This window comes from Pristiophorus japonicus, chromosome 1, assembly GCF_044704955.1.
Source record: "Pristiophorus japonicus isolate sPriJap1 chromosome 1, sPriJap1.hap1, whole genome shotgun sequence".
Taxonomy (NCBI): Eukaryota; Metazoa; Chordata; class Chondrichthyes; family Pristiophoridae; genus Pristiophorus; species Pristiophorus japonicus.
The window spans coordinates 519,164,608-519,182,463 of record NC_091977.1 but is presented as its reverse complement, the minus strand read 5'-3'; the positions used below and the strand labels follow the sequence as shown (position 1 = coordinate 519,182,463).

At 41.5% G+C, this 17,856-nt stretch overlaps 1 protein-coding gene across 1 annotated transcript in view; it reads right to left on the bottom strand.

Annotated features, from left to right (window-relative positions):
• Positions 1-1,955: 1,955 nt before the first annotated feature.
• napgb (N-ethylmaleimide-sensitive factor attachment protein, gamma b) overlaps positions 1,956-17,856 on the bottom strand; it is a 53,529-nt gene continuing 37,628 nt past the window's right edge. Inside the window, exons 7-12 of the mRNA XM_070896204.1 lie at positions 15,112-15,178; positions 12,153-12,223; positions 10,926-11,004; positions 8,581-8,660; positions 5,673-5,802; positions 1,956-3,218 (exon numbers count right to left, since the gene is read on the bottom strand). Of these exons, the coding sequence (XP_070752305.1) occupies positions 3,078-3,218; positions 5,673-5,802; positions 8,581-8,660; positions 10,926-11,004; positions 12,153-12,223; positions 15,112-15,178 (568 nt within the window). The 3' untranslated portion in view covers positions 1,956-3,077. The remainder of the gene's footprint in view (positions 3,219-5,672; positions 5,803-8,580; positions 8,661-10,925; positions 11,005-12,152; positions 12,224-15,111; positions 15,179-17,856) is intronic.

Sequence of the window (17,856 nt, the reverse complement as noted above, 5' to 3'; positions counted from 1 at the left end):
CCCAGAATATTTAAGGAAGTGGCCCTAGAAATAGTGGACGCATTGGTGGTCATTTTCCAACATTCTATAGACTCTGGATCCGTTCCTATGGATTGGAGGGTAGCTAATGTAACACCACTTTTTAAAAAAGGAGGGGAAAAACTGGGAATTATAGACCAGTTAGCCAAACATCGGTAGTGGGGAAAATGTTGGAATCAATTATTAAAGACGTAATAGCAGCGTATTTGGAAAGCAGTGACAGGATCGGTCCAAGTCATCATGGATTTATGAAAGGGAAATCATGCTTGACAAATCTTCTAGAATCGTTTGAGGATGTAACTAGTAGAGTGGACAAGGAAGAGAACCAGTGGATGTGGTATATTTGGACTTTCAAAAGGCTTTTGACAAGGTCCCACACAAGAGATTAGTGTGCAAAATTAAAGCACATGGTATTGGGGATAATGTATTGATGTGGATAGAGAACTGGTTGGCAGATAAGAAGCAAAGAGTCGGGATAAACGGGTCCTTTTCAGAATGGCAGTCAGTGACTAGTGGGATACCGCAAGGTTCAGTGCTGGGACCCCAGCTATTTACAATATACATTAATAAGTTGGACGAAGGAATTGAATGTAATATCTCCAAGTTTGCAGATGACACTAAGCTGGGTGGCAGTGTGAGCTGTGACGAGGATGCTAAGAGGCTTGGACAGGTTCGGTGAGTGGGCAAATGCATGGCAGATGCAGTATAATGTAGATAAATGTGAGGTTATCCATTTTGGTGGCAAAAACAGGGAGGCAGAATATTATCTGAATGGGGACAGCTTAGGAAAAGGGTAAGTGCAATGAAACCTGGATATTCGTAGTACATCAGTCATTGAAAGTTGGCATACAGGTACAGCAGGAAGTGAAGGTGACAAATGGCACGTTGGCCTGCATCGCAAGAGGATTTGAGTATAGGAGCAGGGAGGTCTTACTGCAGTTGTACAGGGCCTTGCTGAGGCCACACCTTGCATATTCTGTTCAGTTTTTGTCTCCTAATCTGAGGAAGGACATTCTTGCTATTGAAGGAGTGCAGCGAAGGTTCACCAGATTGATTCCCGGGCTGGCAGGACTGACATATGAAGAAAACTGGATCAACTAGGCTTATATTTACTGGAATTTAGAAGAATGAGAGGGGATCTCATAGAAATACATAAAATTCTGACAGGATTGGACAGATTAGTCAGGAAGAATGTTCCCGATGTTGGGAAAGTCCAGAACCAGGGGTCACAGTCTAAGGATAAGGGGTAAGCCAATTAGGATTGAGATGAGAAGAAACTTCTTCACTCAGAGAATTGTGAACCAATGGAATTCTCTACCACAGAAGATTGTTGAGGCCAGTTCATTAGATATATTCCCTTATGGCTAAAGGGATCAAGGGGCATGGAGAGAAAGCAGGAATGGGGTATTGCAGTTGCATGATCAGCCATGATCATATTGAATGGTGGTGCAGGCTCGAAGGGCCGAATGGCCTACTCCTGCACCTATTTTCTATGTTTCTAAGAGGGTTGGGCGCAATGGCGCAGCCCTGCTTGAACCTGATCCGAACGTGGATTTGGGTCTGTGATGGATCCATTGGTCAGGATCACGGCCTGCATGTCGTCGTGGAGCAAGCGGAGGATGGTGACAAACTTTTGGGGGCAGCTGACACAGAGGAGGACACTCTCTAGTCCCTCGCGGTTAACAGTGTCAAAGGCCTTTGTGAGGTCAAAGAAGGTCATGTGTAAAGGTTGGTGTTGTTCCCTGCATTTCTCTTGCAGTTTTCGCGCCATGAAGATCATGAATTAATACCTCTGCTTTCAGAGGCTTCTTTAAATTGTGATAAATACAAGAAGCTACCTTTTGTGGTGAGCATGAGTAAAGTACTTTAGGAGATGGCATAAACTGGAACAGGTTCAGTAAAACACTTTTCACGCAGGAAAAAAAACACAATCCAGGTTAAGTACAATACTTTACTTTGGACAAGATTTCAAAACCTGTATACACAACAAAGCAGCTTTTTCATGTTTACACTGCGACATCATTGCCAAACACAGATAGATAATGAACATCAACAAGAAGTATTTGCTGGCCTGCATGATGTTTTCTCAGTGTCAGCAAGATAAGGACTATTAATATTTTATTCATTTTGTGATATTTAAATTAGCTTGAAGTCATTTCCATCAACATCTTCAGTTGCTTTTAGTGTTGGTTTAAGGTTAAATGACTAACATTGAAAATGCACTTACAAAAAAAACTTTTTGCAAGTTTGTCAAGTCTCATTGGATACATTAACTGACAATTGCAGAGACATGCATGTTGTTTATCAATGGAATTAGACAACACATATATACATGATAAATCATAAATACTGAATTCTATTGGTGAACATGTACAAATACTTCAATTGTTAAGCATATGTTCCCACACTGTGGGATAAATGTAAAAGGAACACTTTAATGATGGCAATATGCAGCCTTAAGTATCCTTTTGTTAACAGTATACAATAGAATTTCAAAGCTGCAATGTTGTTTGGAAAATTAAATCAGAACACATTTTTAAACATTTCCAAATTTAGCATTTTTCCAAAGTTCTGGGTCATCATTCAATGTCTTAATACACCAAAAACAAATTGGATGTTGGGCAGGTACAATACATAATAAATTGCTTTGATTCAGGATTGTATGACATTTTGTGTGGAAGTCTTTAACAAGAGAAAGTTTTATATAGCAAGATTTTTTTACATTGATTTAAAATAGTCTAGCTAGAACCAAAAGACACTGCACCTTTAAGATTACATTTCCAAACCAAAAAGCACACGAGATTATCTAACAAATTATACATAATGCAGAATTAGCCAAATCTAAATGCTGCCACCAAGCCTAAATGCTTCACAATGTCATCTTTAAATCAATCTGGTTCTCATGTCATTCCTATGCAAACCAGAATCTCACAGATTACAAGTTGGCAGCTAAACATATATGGAGTTATGCAAGAGTCGAGATTCCTCGGAGCTTTGGCCTTCACCTCTAAGCAATTCAATTTGACCTGAAACATGTCAAACAAGAGATCTGTCCACAATTAGCACAATCCAGAGGAGTAGTCATCATCCTCTTCATTAACTGCTCCCTGTGCAGATTCTCCACCTTCTTGTTGCAATACAGGTGACTTTTTTGTTCCTCCTCCTCCTGGGACTCTCAAACTCAGAGACAGTTTGGCATACTAGGAAATACATGAAAGAATCTCAGGTACAGAAAATATTCAAATGTCTGATGTAGTGTCACAGTAATTTTTTTTTCTAATGCACACACATTTTAAGCTTGGTTTTCATCAGCCAATTATTAGTTCTCAGTATGCAAGTTCACAAGAAAGTGCAAACAATCCTGGAGGCATACGCTTTATTACCCTGGGAACTGTGCTCATCAGAAGAGGCCTGTCTGTCGCCTCTGCTTCACCAGATACCGAGCTGTCCCATAAAAGTGAAAGTTATCACAGCATGATGCTACTGGATCCTTTCAACTCACCCCAGAAGGTATTTTCCATACCAAGTAAGTTGATAGCACACATGGAAGTGTTTGCAAAGGGCAACAGCTTAATCACTTCTTTCTGCAGGAGACATTAACTGGACAGGATGCACAGCAGACAGGGTTCCTTGAGTGCAGAGTCTCACACGGTAGCCATGTGGACATCAGAGCTCACGCTCATTGCATTCATAAAGTAAAAAGGTTTCATACATTACAACAGTGACTACACTCCAAAAGTACTTAATTGGCTGTAATGAGACGTCTGGTGGTCGTGAAAGGCGCTATATAAATCCAAGTCTTTCTTTTTTCAACTAATTTTCAGGTGGTATCTGGCCATAGAAATATCATCATGCACGTCAGTGGCTATTTGTTGCGAAGCAGCCATGAAGGCTTCATTCTCCAGCAACTCACAGTAGCCACATTATTTAAAGAAACACTAGGTGCATGACTCTTAATACAGGGCTATCCTTTGTATCAATAGCTTCTGGTGAATCTGCACGGCACCGCCTCAAAAGGTACTGAAGTTGCATGCTCAGCCATGAACTCATTGAATGGCGGTGCAGGCTAGAAGGGCCAAATGGCCTACTCCTGCACCTATTTTCTATGTTTCTATGTTTCTATGTTCTAAAGGTCAGTTATTTATTTTGTGACTTTCAGTGCCCAGTACTGTAGGTAGGATCTGACCAACTGAAGCTTCACTTCCTCCCTTTTGTATTCTAAGCCCCTTGAGATAAAAGCCAACATTCCACGAATCTTTTTAATTACTTTTTGCACCTGTGCACTAGCTTTTAGTTATTTTTCGTACAGACACACCTAAATCCCATTGCTCCTCAGTACTGAAAGGGCACCATATGACTATCATGTATCCAGGCACACACTGTGCCAAATGTATAATTCCACTTTCTATCTTTTCCCCTTCTTCCTGCCGGCTTTATTTTCTCTATATGGTCACTTAGGGAGCATGACAAAATGCACATTTTTTTTTCCTTTTGACTCTTTTCCAGAAAAGGACACCATACTATAATATTTTTAATTTTGTTGTGCAATACAAAATAAAGCAACACAATAGGGGAGTCACTATAAGGTTATGGGGAACAGGCAGGAAAGTGGAGTTGAGGCCAAGATCAGATCAGCCATGCTCTTATTGAATGGTGGAGCAGGCTCGAGGGGCCATATGGCCTGATCCTATTTCTTCTGTTCCTATGTTCTTAAATATTCTTAACAGTTTGGCTAAATTAGCAAAATGTTTGATATTTTATATAATCTATCCCTACTTTTGTCAAAATACTTTGTTCCAAATTTTGATGACAAGTTGTCTGATGTGAAAGCAAAGAATCTTTTACTGAGGGAAAAAAATCTATTACAATGTTGCAGGGCTTTATAAACATAAGAAGTAGGAGTAGGTCATTCGGTCCTTTGTGCCTGCTCTGCTATTCAGTATGACCACGGCTGTGACTCCCCCAATCCGGCTTGATAACCTTTTTATGTGCATGCTCAGCATATGGTCTGCAGGCGTTTCCTGAACCTATTAAACTAGTTTATACTCCCACAGTGTGCAGAGCATACAGAATAAAAAGTTGAATTTTAGAACAGCTGCAAAGTTATAGTTAAAAACATATAAAAAGAGGCATCTGTTCATCAACAACCAATGTAGATACTCTAATTCTGACAATTCAAAGTAATTTTTGCACTAAAAAAATGGAATTAGCAAATAATTTGAATTAAGCAATGCTGGCAAGGTGGGAATTTCAAGCAAAACATGTTGATTACAAGATAAAATGCATAAAATTCTTGGAGACTTGAGAGTGTAGATGCAAAAGGTTGTTTCTCCTGGCTGGAGAGTCTAGACTTGGGGTCATAGATAAGGGGACACACATTTAGAATTGAGATGAGCAGAAATATCTTCACTCAGAGGATTATGAATCTTTGGAATTCTCTACCCTAGAGGGTTGTGGATGCTCAGTCATTGAGTATATTCAAGACCGAGATCGAGATCGATAGGATTCTTGGGCACTAAGGGAATCAAGGGATATGGGAATACCTTGAATGGCGGAGCAGACTCGAAGGACCTTGTGGTCTACTCCTATTTCTTATGTTATGTTCGAATATAAAAACATTGGCACTCAAGAACATCAGGGTTAACCAAACTTACATCATTATCCATGTATTTGAAGAGAGGTGAAGTACAGACAGCAGAAACCTGGTCCTGGTCTTGTTGGTCAAATCCTTCCAGTAGTTGTTCCAAGGCAGTGCTGTCTTCACTGCCGTTAAATCCTGGTATACTGTGTACAAGGAGGATTCGGTCAGAAATCGCATTTGTAATTTATACCTGCTACCTATACAATTGCTAGCAAGCACACACATTCTTATTGTCCTCTGGAATGTATAGCTCCCAACTAGATATATAAAGGTATTACAATTTTAACAGCAAGATAATGGTTTAGAAAACATAAAATATCAATAATTATTCTTTTTACCTAATTTTACCTCTCACTGAAAGGATGGAAATAAAGGTGTGAGAGCTTTTACTCTGCTAATGTACCTTAACTGGGGAGGATTACAATTATAATTATTATTTCATTAAAAGATCACAATATTGTAATTGAGTACAAACCCGAGTGCAAAATGAATAATTGGATAAAACCAAAGTCTAACATGTAATATTTCTTGTATAAATAAATTTTACAAAGATTAATTTTACACAAGTGAATTTTATGAAGGGAACAAATACGTTAGCTGTTTATAAAGAGCATGAGGGTTTGAAATGGTACTGTTATTGTTTGGGTTGACAACTATGTTCATTTCAGCAGCTGAAAACGGCTGATTACAAGAGTAAACATGTGTTTAGGTCTACACAATATAATAGCGCAGTTTAAAAAATGTTATTGAATTTTTTGTGGCCATCAAACTGAAGGATTCGAGTACTGTACTTGGAAATTGGACACTTTCTGTTTCAGCATCACGTGCTCCAAGGTCAGGTACCATGAGCCTGGGGCTCTGAACTGTTCGCTGAACAATATTTCTTTGTCTCAATTTCAGAAAAGTATTCTCAACGAATCAGTCTGACATATTCAATTTGCAAATCTGCCACAGTTAAAAGAAAAGGAACTTGCATTTATATTAGATCACATCCTCGGGATGTTCCGAAGTGCTTTACAAATAATGGATTACTTTTGAATTGCATTCAGTAAACAAATGCACACAGAAAGGATCCACTAAACAGAAAATAAATGAATGACCAGATGGTCTGTTTTTGGTGACATTGGTTGAGAGGCAAATATTGGCCAAGGCATCAAGAGAGCGCCCTGCTCTTCAAATATTGCTACAGGATCCTTTACAATCACTTGAGCAGACAGGCAAGCCTTGATTCAATGGCCCGGAATTTGCACTTACTGTAATTGTACAGGGTCTTGGTGAGGCCTCAACTGGAATATTATGTTCAGTTTTGGTCTCCTAATCTGAGGAAGGACATTCTTGCTATTGAGGGAATACAGCGAAGGTTCACCAGATTGATTCCCGGGATGGCAGGACTGACATATGAGGAGAGAATGGAGCGACTGAGCCTGTATTCACTGGAGTTTAGAAGGATGAGAGGGGAACTAATAGAAACATATAAAATTCTGACGGGACTGGACAGGTTAGATGCAGGAAGAATGTCCCCGATGATGGGGAAGTCCAGAACCAGGAGACACAGTCTAAGGATAAGGGGTAAGTCATTTAGGACTGAGATGAAGAGAAACTTCTTCACTCAGAGAGTTGTTAACCTGTGAAGTATCCTACCGCAGAGAGTTGTTGATGCCAGTTCATTGGATATATTCAAGAGGGAGTTAGATATGGCCCTTACGTCTAAAGGGATCAAGGGGTATGGAGAGAAAGCAGGAAAGGGGTACTGAGGTGAATGATCAGCCATGATCTTATTGAATGGTGGTGCAGGCTCGAAGACCTACTCATGCACCTATTTTCTATGTTTCTATGACCACAAAGGTCTTGCGATCTCTTCGGTGAAAACTTTAGGTTTTTCGACTTTAAATTGATTGCAGCAATGTCAAAAGGGTATCCCTAGTGCAATGCAGCAGTGATGTCATCAAGCTGTCTAAGCAGCCAATCACACTAAAGAATTCTCAGACAGTAAACCAGGAAATAAAAAGCACCGATTCAATTCACTTAAAAAAAATTTAGCGAGCAAAATAAAGATTGGGACATACGCATGGGGTTAAGGTAGAAGCTGCAATATCATAAACTTTATTATTTAAAAAAATCTAGCAATTGTCTATCATAATGGAGAAATTTGACATTCCACAAATATAAAATTAATTTTTCAGGGCCAGAATGGTTGTTCAGCAGTCAATACACTGTTAAAACCCCAGTTACGCCTATTCCAACAAGGCTTAACTTTTAATGGGGTGTTTAACTGCGCTATTAGAGCAGAAAGCTTAAGTTTTCGTCAGTTCAACTGATTTCACTGATTTCCGGCTAAGGGGAGCTTGCGGTGGAACAGGGAATGACTGACCGCAACTTCAGGATTTCCGCGTTTATCTGTGCATGCGCTAAATCCTGAAGTTACGGTCAGTTTCAGGTGGGGAATGACGGCAAATGCTGACAGTTTGCCGTCATTACCACTGCAAAATCCGAGCCAATATTTTATCCAAAGGACAGCACTTTTGACACTGCACTCGCTCAGTACTGCACCGGATTGCCAGTCTAGATTATGCGCCCATGTCCATAGTGGGGCTTGAACCCCTATCTTTTGATGCACTGTGTTACCCAAACTACCATTATGGGTTAAGGCCTCCCCAGTGAACAATGGTCATAATTTGATAACAATGACACTTTATTGCTACACCCATTAGACTAGATTGAAACTGACTATACTCATTTCAAGTAGGAACATTTCAGCCAGCGAACAAAGACTTTAAGCTATTAGTCCGAGTAGGATTTGTGCTAATTCAATGGGCCAAGCTTGCGCCCCAATTTTACCATTTTTATTCAGTTGGAAATAAAGTATTTCCTCCCCTCACCAAAAAGAGAAAGAGACACAAAAACAATTTGTTAATGCTTACCTATAGCTTTCTCGAACACATTTGTCTGCTGCTACATAGTCATTTCTATGTAAATGAACCAACACTTGTGCAATTGTTTTCTAGAGCAAACAAGCAGTAATAAGGTTAAATACTCATTAATGCAATAATACTTGAAGAAATAGTGGTTACAGCAGATTTATTTTCCTTAGGTAAAACATTTCAAATGAGTCGTCTACAAGTGGAGAATAAAATAAAACGTTCCAGAAATTTCTGGCTCTTAAAAAGTTATGTTTTTTCCCCCCAAGACTGTCATCATATACATTTTCACTACAAATGTGACCTGTTGGTGTAACAGGGGATATTATGTTCATGCAGCAAAAGCTATCTTCTGAGATCAAAGTTAAAACACATTGGTAGAGCACATTGTAACCACGGCTATATCCAACCATAAATCTATCAGAAAGACCATGGGGTTTAAATTTTATATCGACGGGTCGTTAAATGAGTAGCAGCAGATTGGCCACCTGTTATACATCCCGCCTGATTTTCCTTTCCACTGAAGCCATTTGTCCTTTGCAGGTAATCTTAAATTTATGCCTGCCAGTTACTGATCCAATGAACATTACAAATTATTTTTCCTATTTACCTTTCCTATTTGTCTTAAAATATGCAATTAGAAATACAACCATAATTAAAAGGAGTATTACCCTAATACCAAAAATATTGAAGAATTTTCCTAGATTGATAAGATACAAATTGTAACATAGTCTTAATGAGATACATATTTAGCCATATTATAATTATGCTTATAATATTAAAATTTTTGTGCTCAGTCCCGGGGAATGAAACATTGGCTCCAAGTTTCCACATGATTTGCTCCTGATTTTTAGGAGCAACTGGTGTAGAACGGAGTATCTTAGAAATCGGAATTCTCCACATTTAAGTTTTCTGCAGTTCTAGTCAGCTAGAACAGTTTCACTTTTGAACAGAATTTTTTTTTCAAAAGGGGGCGTGTCCGGCCACTGACGCCTGATTTGAAAGTTTCCACAGTGAAAACGTACTCCAAACTAACTTAGAATGGAGCAAGTGAAGATTTTTGTACGCTTGAAAAAACCTTGTCTACACATTAAAAAATCAGGCGCAGGTTACAAATTAGGCGTCGGGAACGAGGTGGGGGGGGGGGGGGGGAAGGGAAGTCATTAAATTCTACAATCAATCCTTAGTTATACTTATACAAATATTATACAAATAAATCCAACCTGAATAAAAATATATAAGCAAAGAAAAGAAAACATAAACCATGTTCCTACCTGTGTGAAAGTGCTTCAGGCAGGCCTTTCAGGCAGCGGTGTGGCGTTGGTCCCGACGGGAGGGGCAGGCAGGCAGCAAGCAGCCTTCCAGTTGAGCTGCAGGCCTTTCACGCAGCGGTGTGGCGTCGGTCCCGACGGGAGGGGCAGGCACTTTCAAAAATGGCCGAGTGCCAATGTTTACTTCAGACTGCGCGTGCGCGAACGCTCCAATGCGCACGCGCAGGGTTGCCGGCACCAAAAAAACTCATTTAAATTGTACCCGCCCCCTCCTACTTACAAAATCGGCGTGAGTGGTAGGCTCCGCCCCCTGTGCGCCGCGCCAAGCAGACATCGAGCTGCAAGGAGCTCGAGAATACCGCGTTTTTTTTCAGGTGCCGTTTTCGGCGCGAAAAACAGGCGCCCAGCTCGGAGGGGCGCCTGTTTCGCCACGTGTGGAAACTTGGGGTCATTATTTCAGTGAGAGTACTGGATATGCTCAGGTCAGGTACAGCACTTACAGATGCAAAGTCAAACTCCTTCCTACTGTGTCCCAGCCATAATCTCAGAAGTTCACCCGTTACCGGATATGCACGTTCCCATTTCTCTCAGAAAATGTTCTTAAGGCATCTGGGCAAGATTGTTATTTAATATTAATTCATGTTGATTTGTGAGCAATTTTGCTTTGTGACTGCACTCAACTCAGTAGGGATTGGTTTTAGACCCCCTAAATTAAATTTACATTGAACAAAATGTTTTATTCCATCAGTGTATTTTGAATACAAATCCAGTACTGGTATTTAAAGGATTGTGTACTAAATGCTATCCCACTAGCTAACCTATTTAATTTAATTGCATTTTGAGTAGGCAATGCAATGGGTGTAATCGACTTTTCTTTCAATTTATTGTGTAATAGATCAAGTGCGTTCAATTTATTGTGTCCAAATCAGGATCAAGCCAAAACTTACAAGAGGACATTAGAATATTGAGAGAATTATCGATTACACTGTTCATTAGAAAGGAGAAGCGGCAACAGTCACTTAGAGATTTAAAGAAAAATACTCCAAATCCCATTGTAAGAAAATCACCTTTGCTTACCTTAAAGCATGTTGGGTAATTCTCAAGCTCCTTATACATGTTCTTTTCCTTCATGAGAGATACTGCAGCTTCATCAAGTCTTAAAAGTAGAAAAAAGCTATTTGGTAACAGTTAAAACATTTACAAAACCTATACGTTAAGGCAATAATTATAAAAAATACTCGCAATCAACAAATATTTGTTTCATAGATAATCAGAACCCTAGACATATCTACTACGGTCAATTACTTGTGCATTTGAAAATATAATTCTAGTCGAGCACAAACACATGGTTCCATTTTCCACCGATATATATATTAAAAAAAGAGAATGTAAGTAATGTGCATCACTAAACACTGCTACTGTTCTCAACACGACTATCAAAAGATTCATATCTCTTCACTCAGGAGTGACACGGACAACAGACACCGTACTCTAGTGAAGGAGTCAGAAAAATGACCGTTTCATACTAAATTACACCAGCCATGATCTAGAACTCATCAGTCAATGTTTTTCAAATACGATGGCAGCATTACTCTGCCAAACAAGTGATAAGTTCAGACTAGTCAATCAGTGTTCAAAGTCATTTTACAACCTCTCAGTGGGTGGCTATTTCTGAAATAGTAAATGCAAACAATTTAATACTGAAAACAGCATGAGCAATAGAGAAACAAATACAATTGGGAATGGGGTACCACAGAATCGCTGGACCCAAGACAAGTTTTTATTACAATAAGTTCAAGATCACAGCTGGGAAGCTGCAGTTAGGATCCTGAAAAAAAAACACACCACTTGCACAGCCAGATCTGGAGGCGATCAATTCCTCGGCAATCTGAAGTGCCAAACTTTTTTTTTTTAAAAAGTGAACTTAATTGCTCTGGGACACATGTGGTCCTTCACTAACGGATATCACAAGAGTCACTAGGGTAAAGATTATCTAAATAGAGTGCTGCAATATTAGATAATTAAGAATTACATAGAATATACAGCACAGAAACAGGCCATTCGTCCCAAACAATTCAGTTTATGCTCCACTCAAGCCTCCTCCCATCCTTTCCTCATCTCACTCTCAGCATAACTCTCTATTCCCTTCTCCCTCATATGCTAATGAGCAATATTTGCAGCTACATCTTTGTCAAAAACAGATGGGAGGGGAGAATTGCTTATGAGTCGAAAACACTCTTCCTTACACTTATCTTCATTTTAAGTCTTTAGCTAGCCAAATGTAGTATGTGAAAAGGGTCTTACCTTCGAGCCCTGACTAGCAGCCGTGAAACTTTTCCAAGCAATTCAGCAGACTGACGTAAACGCTCTTCATTCTATCAAATGAAAAATCCAATGTTACAAAATAAGCACAAGAACAGAAGAAATAGGAGCAGGAGTAGACCACCTGGCCCCTCGAGCCTTCTCCGCCATTTAATAAGATCATGGCTGATCTGATCATGGACGCAGCTCCACTTCCCTGCCCGCTCCCCATAACCCTTTATTCCCTTATCGCTCAAAAATCTGCCTATCTCCACTTTAAATATATTCAATGACCCAGCCTCCACAGTTCTCTGGGGCAGAGAATTCCACAGATTTACAATTTTCTGAGAGAAGAAATTCCACCTCATCTCAGTTTTAAATGGGTGACCCCTTATTCTGAGACTATGTCTCCGAGCTTTAGTTTCCGCTATGAGTGGAAATATCCTCTCTGCATCCACCTTGTTGAGCCCCCTCATTATCGAAACAAATAAGATAGTCACCTCTCATTCTTCTGAACTCCAGTAAGTATAGTCCCAACCTACCTTCATAAGTCAACTCCCTCATCTCCGGAATCAACCTTGTGAACCTTCTCTGAATAATCTCCAATGCAAGTATATCCTTCATTAACATTCGCTGCACCTCTGCCACGATCCCTCACTGCTCCTCCGCCAAATGTTTGTGGCGGAGCAGCGGCGCGAGATTGTGGCGGAGGTGCGGCGAATGAGGGTCCAGAAGAGCCGAGGGCCCAGTGGCAGCACGGGCCAGCCCACACTGTGATACGTGTGCGCACTAGGTCCGTGCAGCAGGGCAGGTCTCCAGTTGTCCTGGTTAACCCCTGTCACTGGATAAAGGCCTAGCTCTGTCACGCCTGTGTGGTAGCTGATGTGCAACGGTCACCACACATTAAGAAAATCCACGCACAAGCATCATCCACTCCCTCAATTGGAGTTCAGGACTGGAACATCGGGTCCTTCATTGAAACATCTGCAAACTCATGTGGAAGCAAGTCATCCTCGTTCAAGAGACTGCCTATGATGATGATGATGATCCTTCCTTAAATACGGAGACCAAAACTGTACGCAGTACTCTAGGTGTGGCCTCATCAATACCCTGTACATTTGTACAAACATTTTATAATCATCTACACAGCAACTTAATCACAACATGCAGTGTACATTCTTAATGAGTTATCTTCGAGACTTTTAAAATCTTTTTAAAAACAATTGTCAGTGATGAATTCCCAGATTTTTCCAGGTTATTGCCACCATCTCCCGTTTCTCTCCAATGTCCTTGTATGTGTTGTTGCCTCCCAAATCCATGCCCATCTCTCTTACCCACCCTTTTGTGAATCTATCCAATCGGGTTTCTACCTCGATAGGCATTGGAACAAACCTGTCTAAAGTCATGAGTGACAATCTGTGACTGTGACCTCCTTCCTCGACTGCGCTGCAGCCTTTGTCACAGTCGACCACACAATCCTCCTCCATGCCTATTCCCAGCCGGCCAGCTCAATGGGATGCCCTAGTTTGGTTCCACTCTCACCTATTCGATCACCGCAAGAATATCTCCAGCAATGGCTCATCTTTCCAACCCACACTACTACACTTGGAGTCTACCAAGGATGGATCCCATCTGCAGACATCAGGTCAGCTTCCACTCAACACTCAGCTCTACTTCTACACCGTTTTCCTGGAATCCTCCACTGCCAGTATTGGGAACTGCTAGACAAAAAGACCATGGTCCATCTAGTTCGCATTCTACCATCCAGGTAGTCGCACGATACAACAATAATTGAGAAGTTGGCTAATCATAGCAATCAATCTCTACTAATTAGTCTACAACAAACACTGATATAACCAGAAGAAAATACCAGAGGTGGAGAGCTTTAGGAACCATAGGGCCAAAGTCACCTGTTCCTCTCAAGTATGCTACACAAATCACACATCATGTCTATAATTACTCCTATACTGAATCCAAAATAACATTTTCCAAAAGAAATCTTTCTCATTTGCACTTGAATGAATCAATATGAACTGCTCCCTTGGGAGCCTATTCCCCGCCAACCTCCTGACTGGCAGGGAGTTTAAAATATCAGGCATCCTGATTCTACTCCGACCCTCATTTCTGTAAAATGCAGAAATCAGGCAATGGACGAAACTCGAAACACCCTCAAAAGGCAGACGGGGCCTAATTAACATATCAAAGCCATGGCCTGATGACATCAAGGTACCATATAAATGCAATTTGTTGTTGATTTTTGCCCAATTCTGGTCGCAAACAGGGGAAATCTCCTGATTCTAGGGAATTCCGAGATGTGCACGCACCTTGCTAGTCATGGTATGTGATGATGTATGTACGCAATGAGGGAAATAACATCACTAGCATGATATTCACACATCTCTGGACCCAACTTTCCACACCAAATTCGGGAAGAGAAGCAGCTTGTGGTAAATTCACTTGATCATATTGCTCAGAGGCTGTTTAAAACCAACAAAAATTAGTCTTGGATTATTCCAAGAAACCCCATTTTACCCACTTCTCTCATGCTCAGTATCCTATCTGTCTCAGCTGATGCTGACAGAATATTTTCCAGACTTGACTACATTGAAGATTCCAGAAGAACCAATCTTGGCAAACATATTGTAATGCAACTATCAGGATTTTTGGAACTGTCATCGAGTCCCATAAAAGTGGTCTCTGTGAACGATGTAAATAATTACGAGTTGTAATTTAGCTTAATTGTGCCTGGTCAGTCTTATTTTCTGAGGCTTACTGACGTTCAAAATAAAACTGAATTATTATTGATTTTCTCTGAACTTATCCTTTTATTAGGCTGATTTCTACCCCTGATTTTCTCCAGGTTTTTGATGCTAAAAATACAAACTGGAAAAAAAAGGCAAAAAAACAATCTGGATTTTTAAACCAGCAATTTAATTCGTCTTTATAGTTATCCGCAACTTACCTCAAACACTGAAGCGGCCTGTTGGTAAAGGTGAACAGCTTTTTCCAAGTTTACATTTTCTATCAGCCTGAAACAGAACAAAAAGGTTTTTACCCCGTTTCATAACCTGGCATTGCCTTTTTATCTGTTAATATTATTATAAAACGTACCAACACAGATACTGGGTAGTTCTGTAATTTAGAACAATGTTCGTTCCTCATTGGAACCATGATTTAATCCAGTGCAGAGGGAGGGAACGAATGATTACTTGAGACCCTTCCATGTGACAATTATTATTAAGTTCCCGTAATGCTGCTCTCAAGGAATAAATATCTAGGGTTATAAAGCATCTTTTCATTGTACATTACTATCAGGAAAGGATGAACAGGCTAGGTCTCCTTTCTGTTAAAGAGAAGGCTGAGGGGTGACCTAACTATTGTGTTCCTAACACAGATGAGGCTGCATACAGGGAGGTAAAGTAACAGTGACCTCAGTCTTTATTAAGACACTCCAGAGTGAGGAACAGGCCTTAGGGGCTTATATGCAGTGCTCCCAAGGGATGCTGGGATCCCTTGGGACTTCAGGGATGAGCTCCCTGGTGGCAGAACATGGGAGTGCATGCTTTACAGATACACAACATCACCCCCCCCCCACCCCCGCGAAGTCAAAGTGAAAACTATTTACAAGGTGAGGCGGTCGGGAACCTTTCTTTCCCTGGTGGACCGCCTTGGTACAAATGTCTGTTCTGGTGTGTTGGCTGTGCCCTCGCTGGGCTGGCGTGTTGTTGGCCCTGCAGGGCTGCTAGGTGAGCCTGGCCTTGCTGGGCTGATGGGTTCAATTTCCTGGTCCGGCGTGGTGTCGTTGATCCTTTGGGCGTGTGTTGTGGGCTCGAAAAAGGTGGTGTCTGCTTGGCTTGTTCAGGGCAGTCTGTGAACCGCAGCCTCGTTTGGTCCAGGTGTTTTCTGCAAATTGTCCATTGTCTAGTTTGACTACAAACACCCTACTCCCTTCTTTAGCTATCACCATGCCCGCGATCCACTTGGGACCATGTCCATAGTTTAGCACATACACAGGGTCATTCAGATCAATTTCCCGTGACACAATGGCGCGACCATCATTTACATTTTGTTGCTGCTGCCTGCTGCTCTCTACCGGATCATGCAGGTTGGGGTGAACCAGCGAGAGACTGGTTTTAAGTGTCCTTTTCATGAGTAGCTCAGCCGGGGGCACCCGTGAGCGAGTGGGGTCTCGTGCGGTAGCTGAGCAGTACTCGGGACAGGCGGGTTTGGAGTGAGCCTTTTGTGACTCTTTTAAGGCTCTGTTTGATGGTTTGTACTGCCCGCTCTGCCTGCCTATTGGAGGCTGGTTTAAACAGGGCTGAGGTGACATGTCTGATCCCATTGTGGGTCATGAATTCTTTAAATTTGGCACTGGTGAAACATGTCCCGTTGTCACTGACCAGTATGTCAGGCAGGCCGTGGGTGGCAAACATGGCCCTCAGGCTTTCAATGGTGGCGGTGGCGGTGCTTCCCGACATTATTTCACATTCAATCCATTTTAGAAACATAGAAACATAGAAAATAGGTGCAGGAGCAGGCCATTCAGCCCTTCTAGCCTGCACCGCCATTCAACGAGTTCATGGCTGAACATGAAACTTCAGTACCCACTTCCTGCTTTCACGCCATACCCCTTGATCCCCCGAGTAGTAAGGACTTCATCTAACTCCCTTTTGAATATATTTAGTGAATTGGCCTCAACTACTTCCTGTGGTAGAGAATTCCACAGGTTCACCACTCTCTGGGTGAAGAAGTTTCTCCTTATCTCGGTCCTAAATGGCTTACCCCTTATCCTTAGACTGTGACCCCTGGTTCTGGACTTCCCCAACATTGGGAACATTCTTCCTGCATCCAACCTGTCCAAACCCGTCAGAATTTTAAACGTTTCTATGAGGTCCCCTCTCACTCTTCTGAACTCCAGTGAATACAAGCCCAGTTGATCCAGTCTTTCTTGATAGGTCAGTCCCACCATCCCGGGAATCAGTCTGGTGAATCTTCGCTGCACTCCCTCAATAGCAAGTATGTCCTTCCTCAAGTTAGGAGACCAAAACTGTACACAATACTCCAGGTGTGGCCTCACCAAGGCCCTGTACAACTGTAGCAACACCTCCCTGCCCCTGTACTCAAATCCCCTCGCTATGAAGGCCAACATGCCATTTGCTTTCTTAACCGCCTGCTGTACCTGCATGCCAACCTTCAATGACTGATGTACCATGACACCCAGGTCTCGTTGCACCTTCCCTTTTCCTAATCTGTCACCATTCAGATAATATTCTGTCTCTCTGTTTTTACCACCAAAGTGGATAACCTCACATTTATCCACATTATACTTCATCTGCCACGCATTTGCCCACTCACCTAACCTATCCAAGTCACTCTGTAGCCTCATAGCATCCTCCTCGCAGCTCACACTGCCACCCAACTTAGTGTCATCCGCAAATTTGGAGATACTACATTTAATCCCCTCGTCTAAATCATTAATGTACAATGTAAACAGCTGGGGCCCCAGCACAGAACCCTGCGGTACCCCACTAGTCACTGCCTGCCATTCCGAAAAGTACCCATTTCTCCTACTCTTTGCTTCCTGTCTGACAACCAGTTCTCAATCCACGTCAGCACACTACCCCCAATCCCATGTGCTTTAACTTTGCACATTAATCTCATGTGTGGGACCTTGTTGAAAGCCTTCTGAAAGTCCAAATATACCACA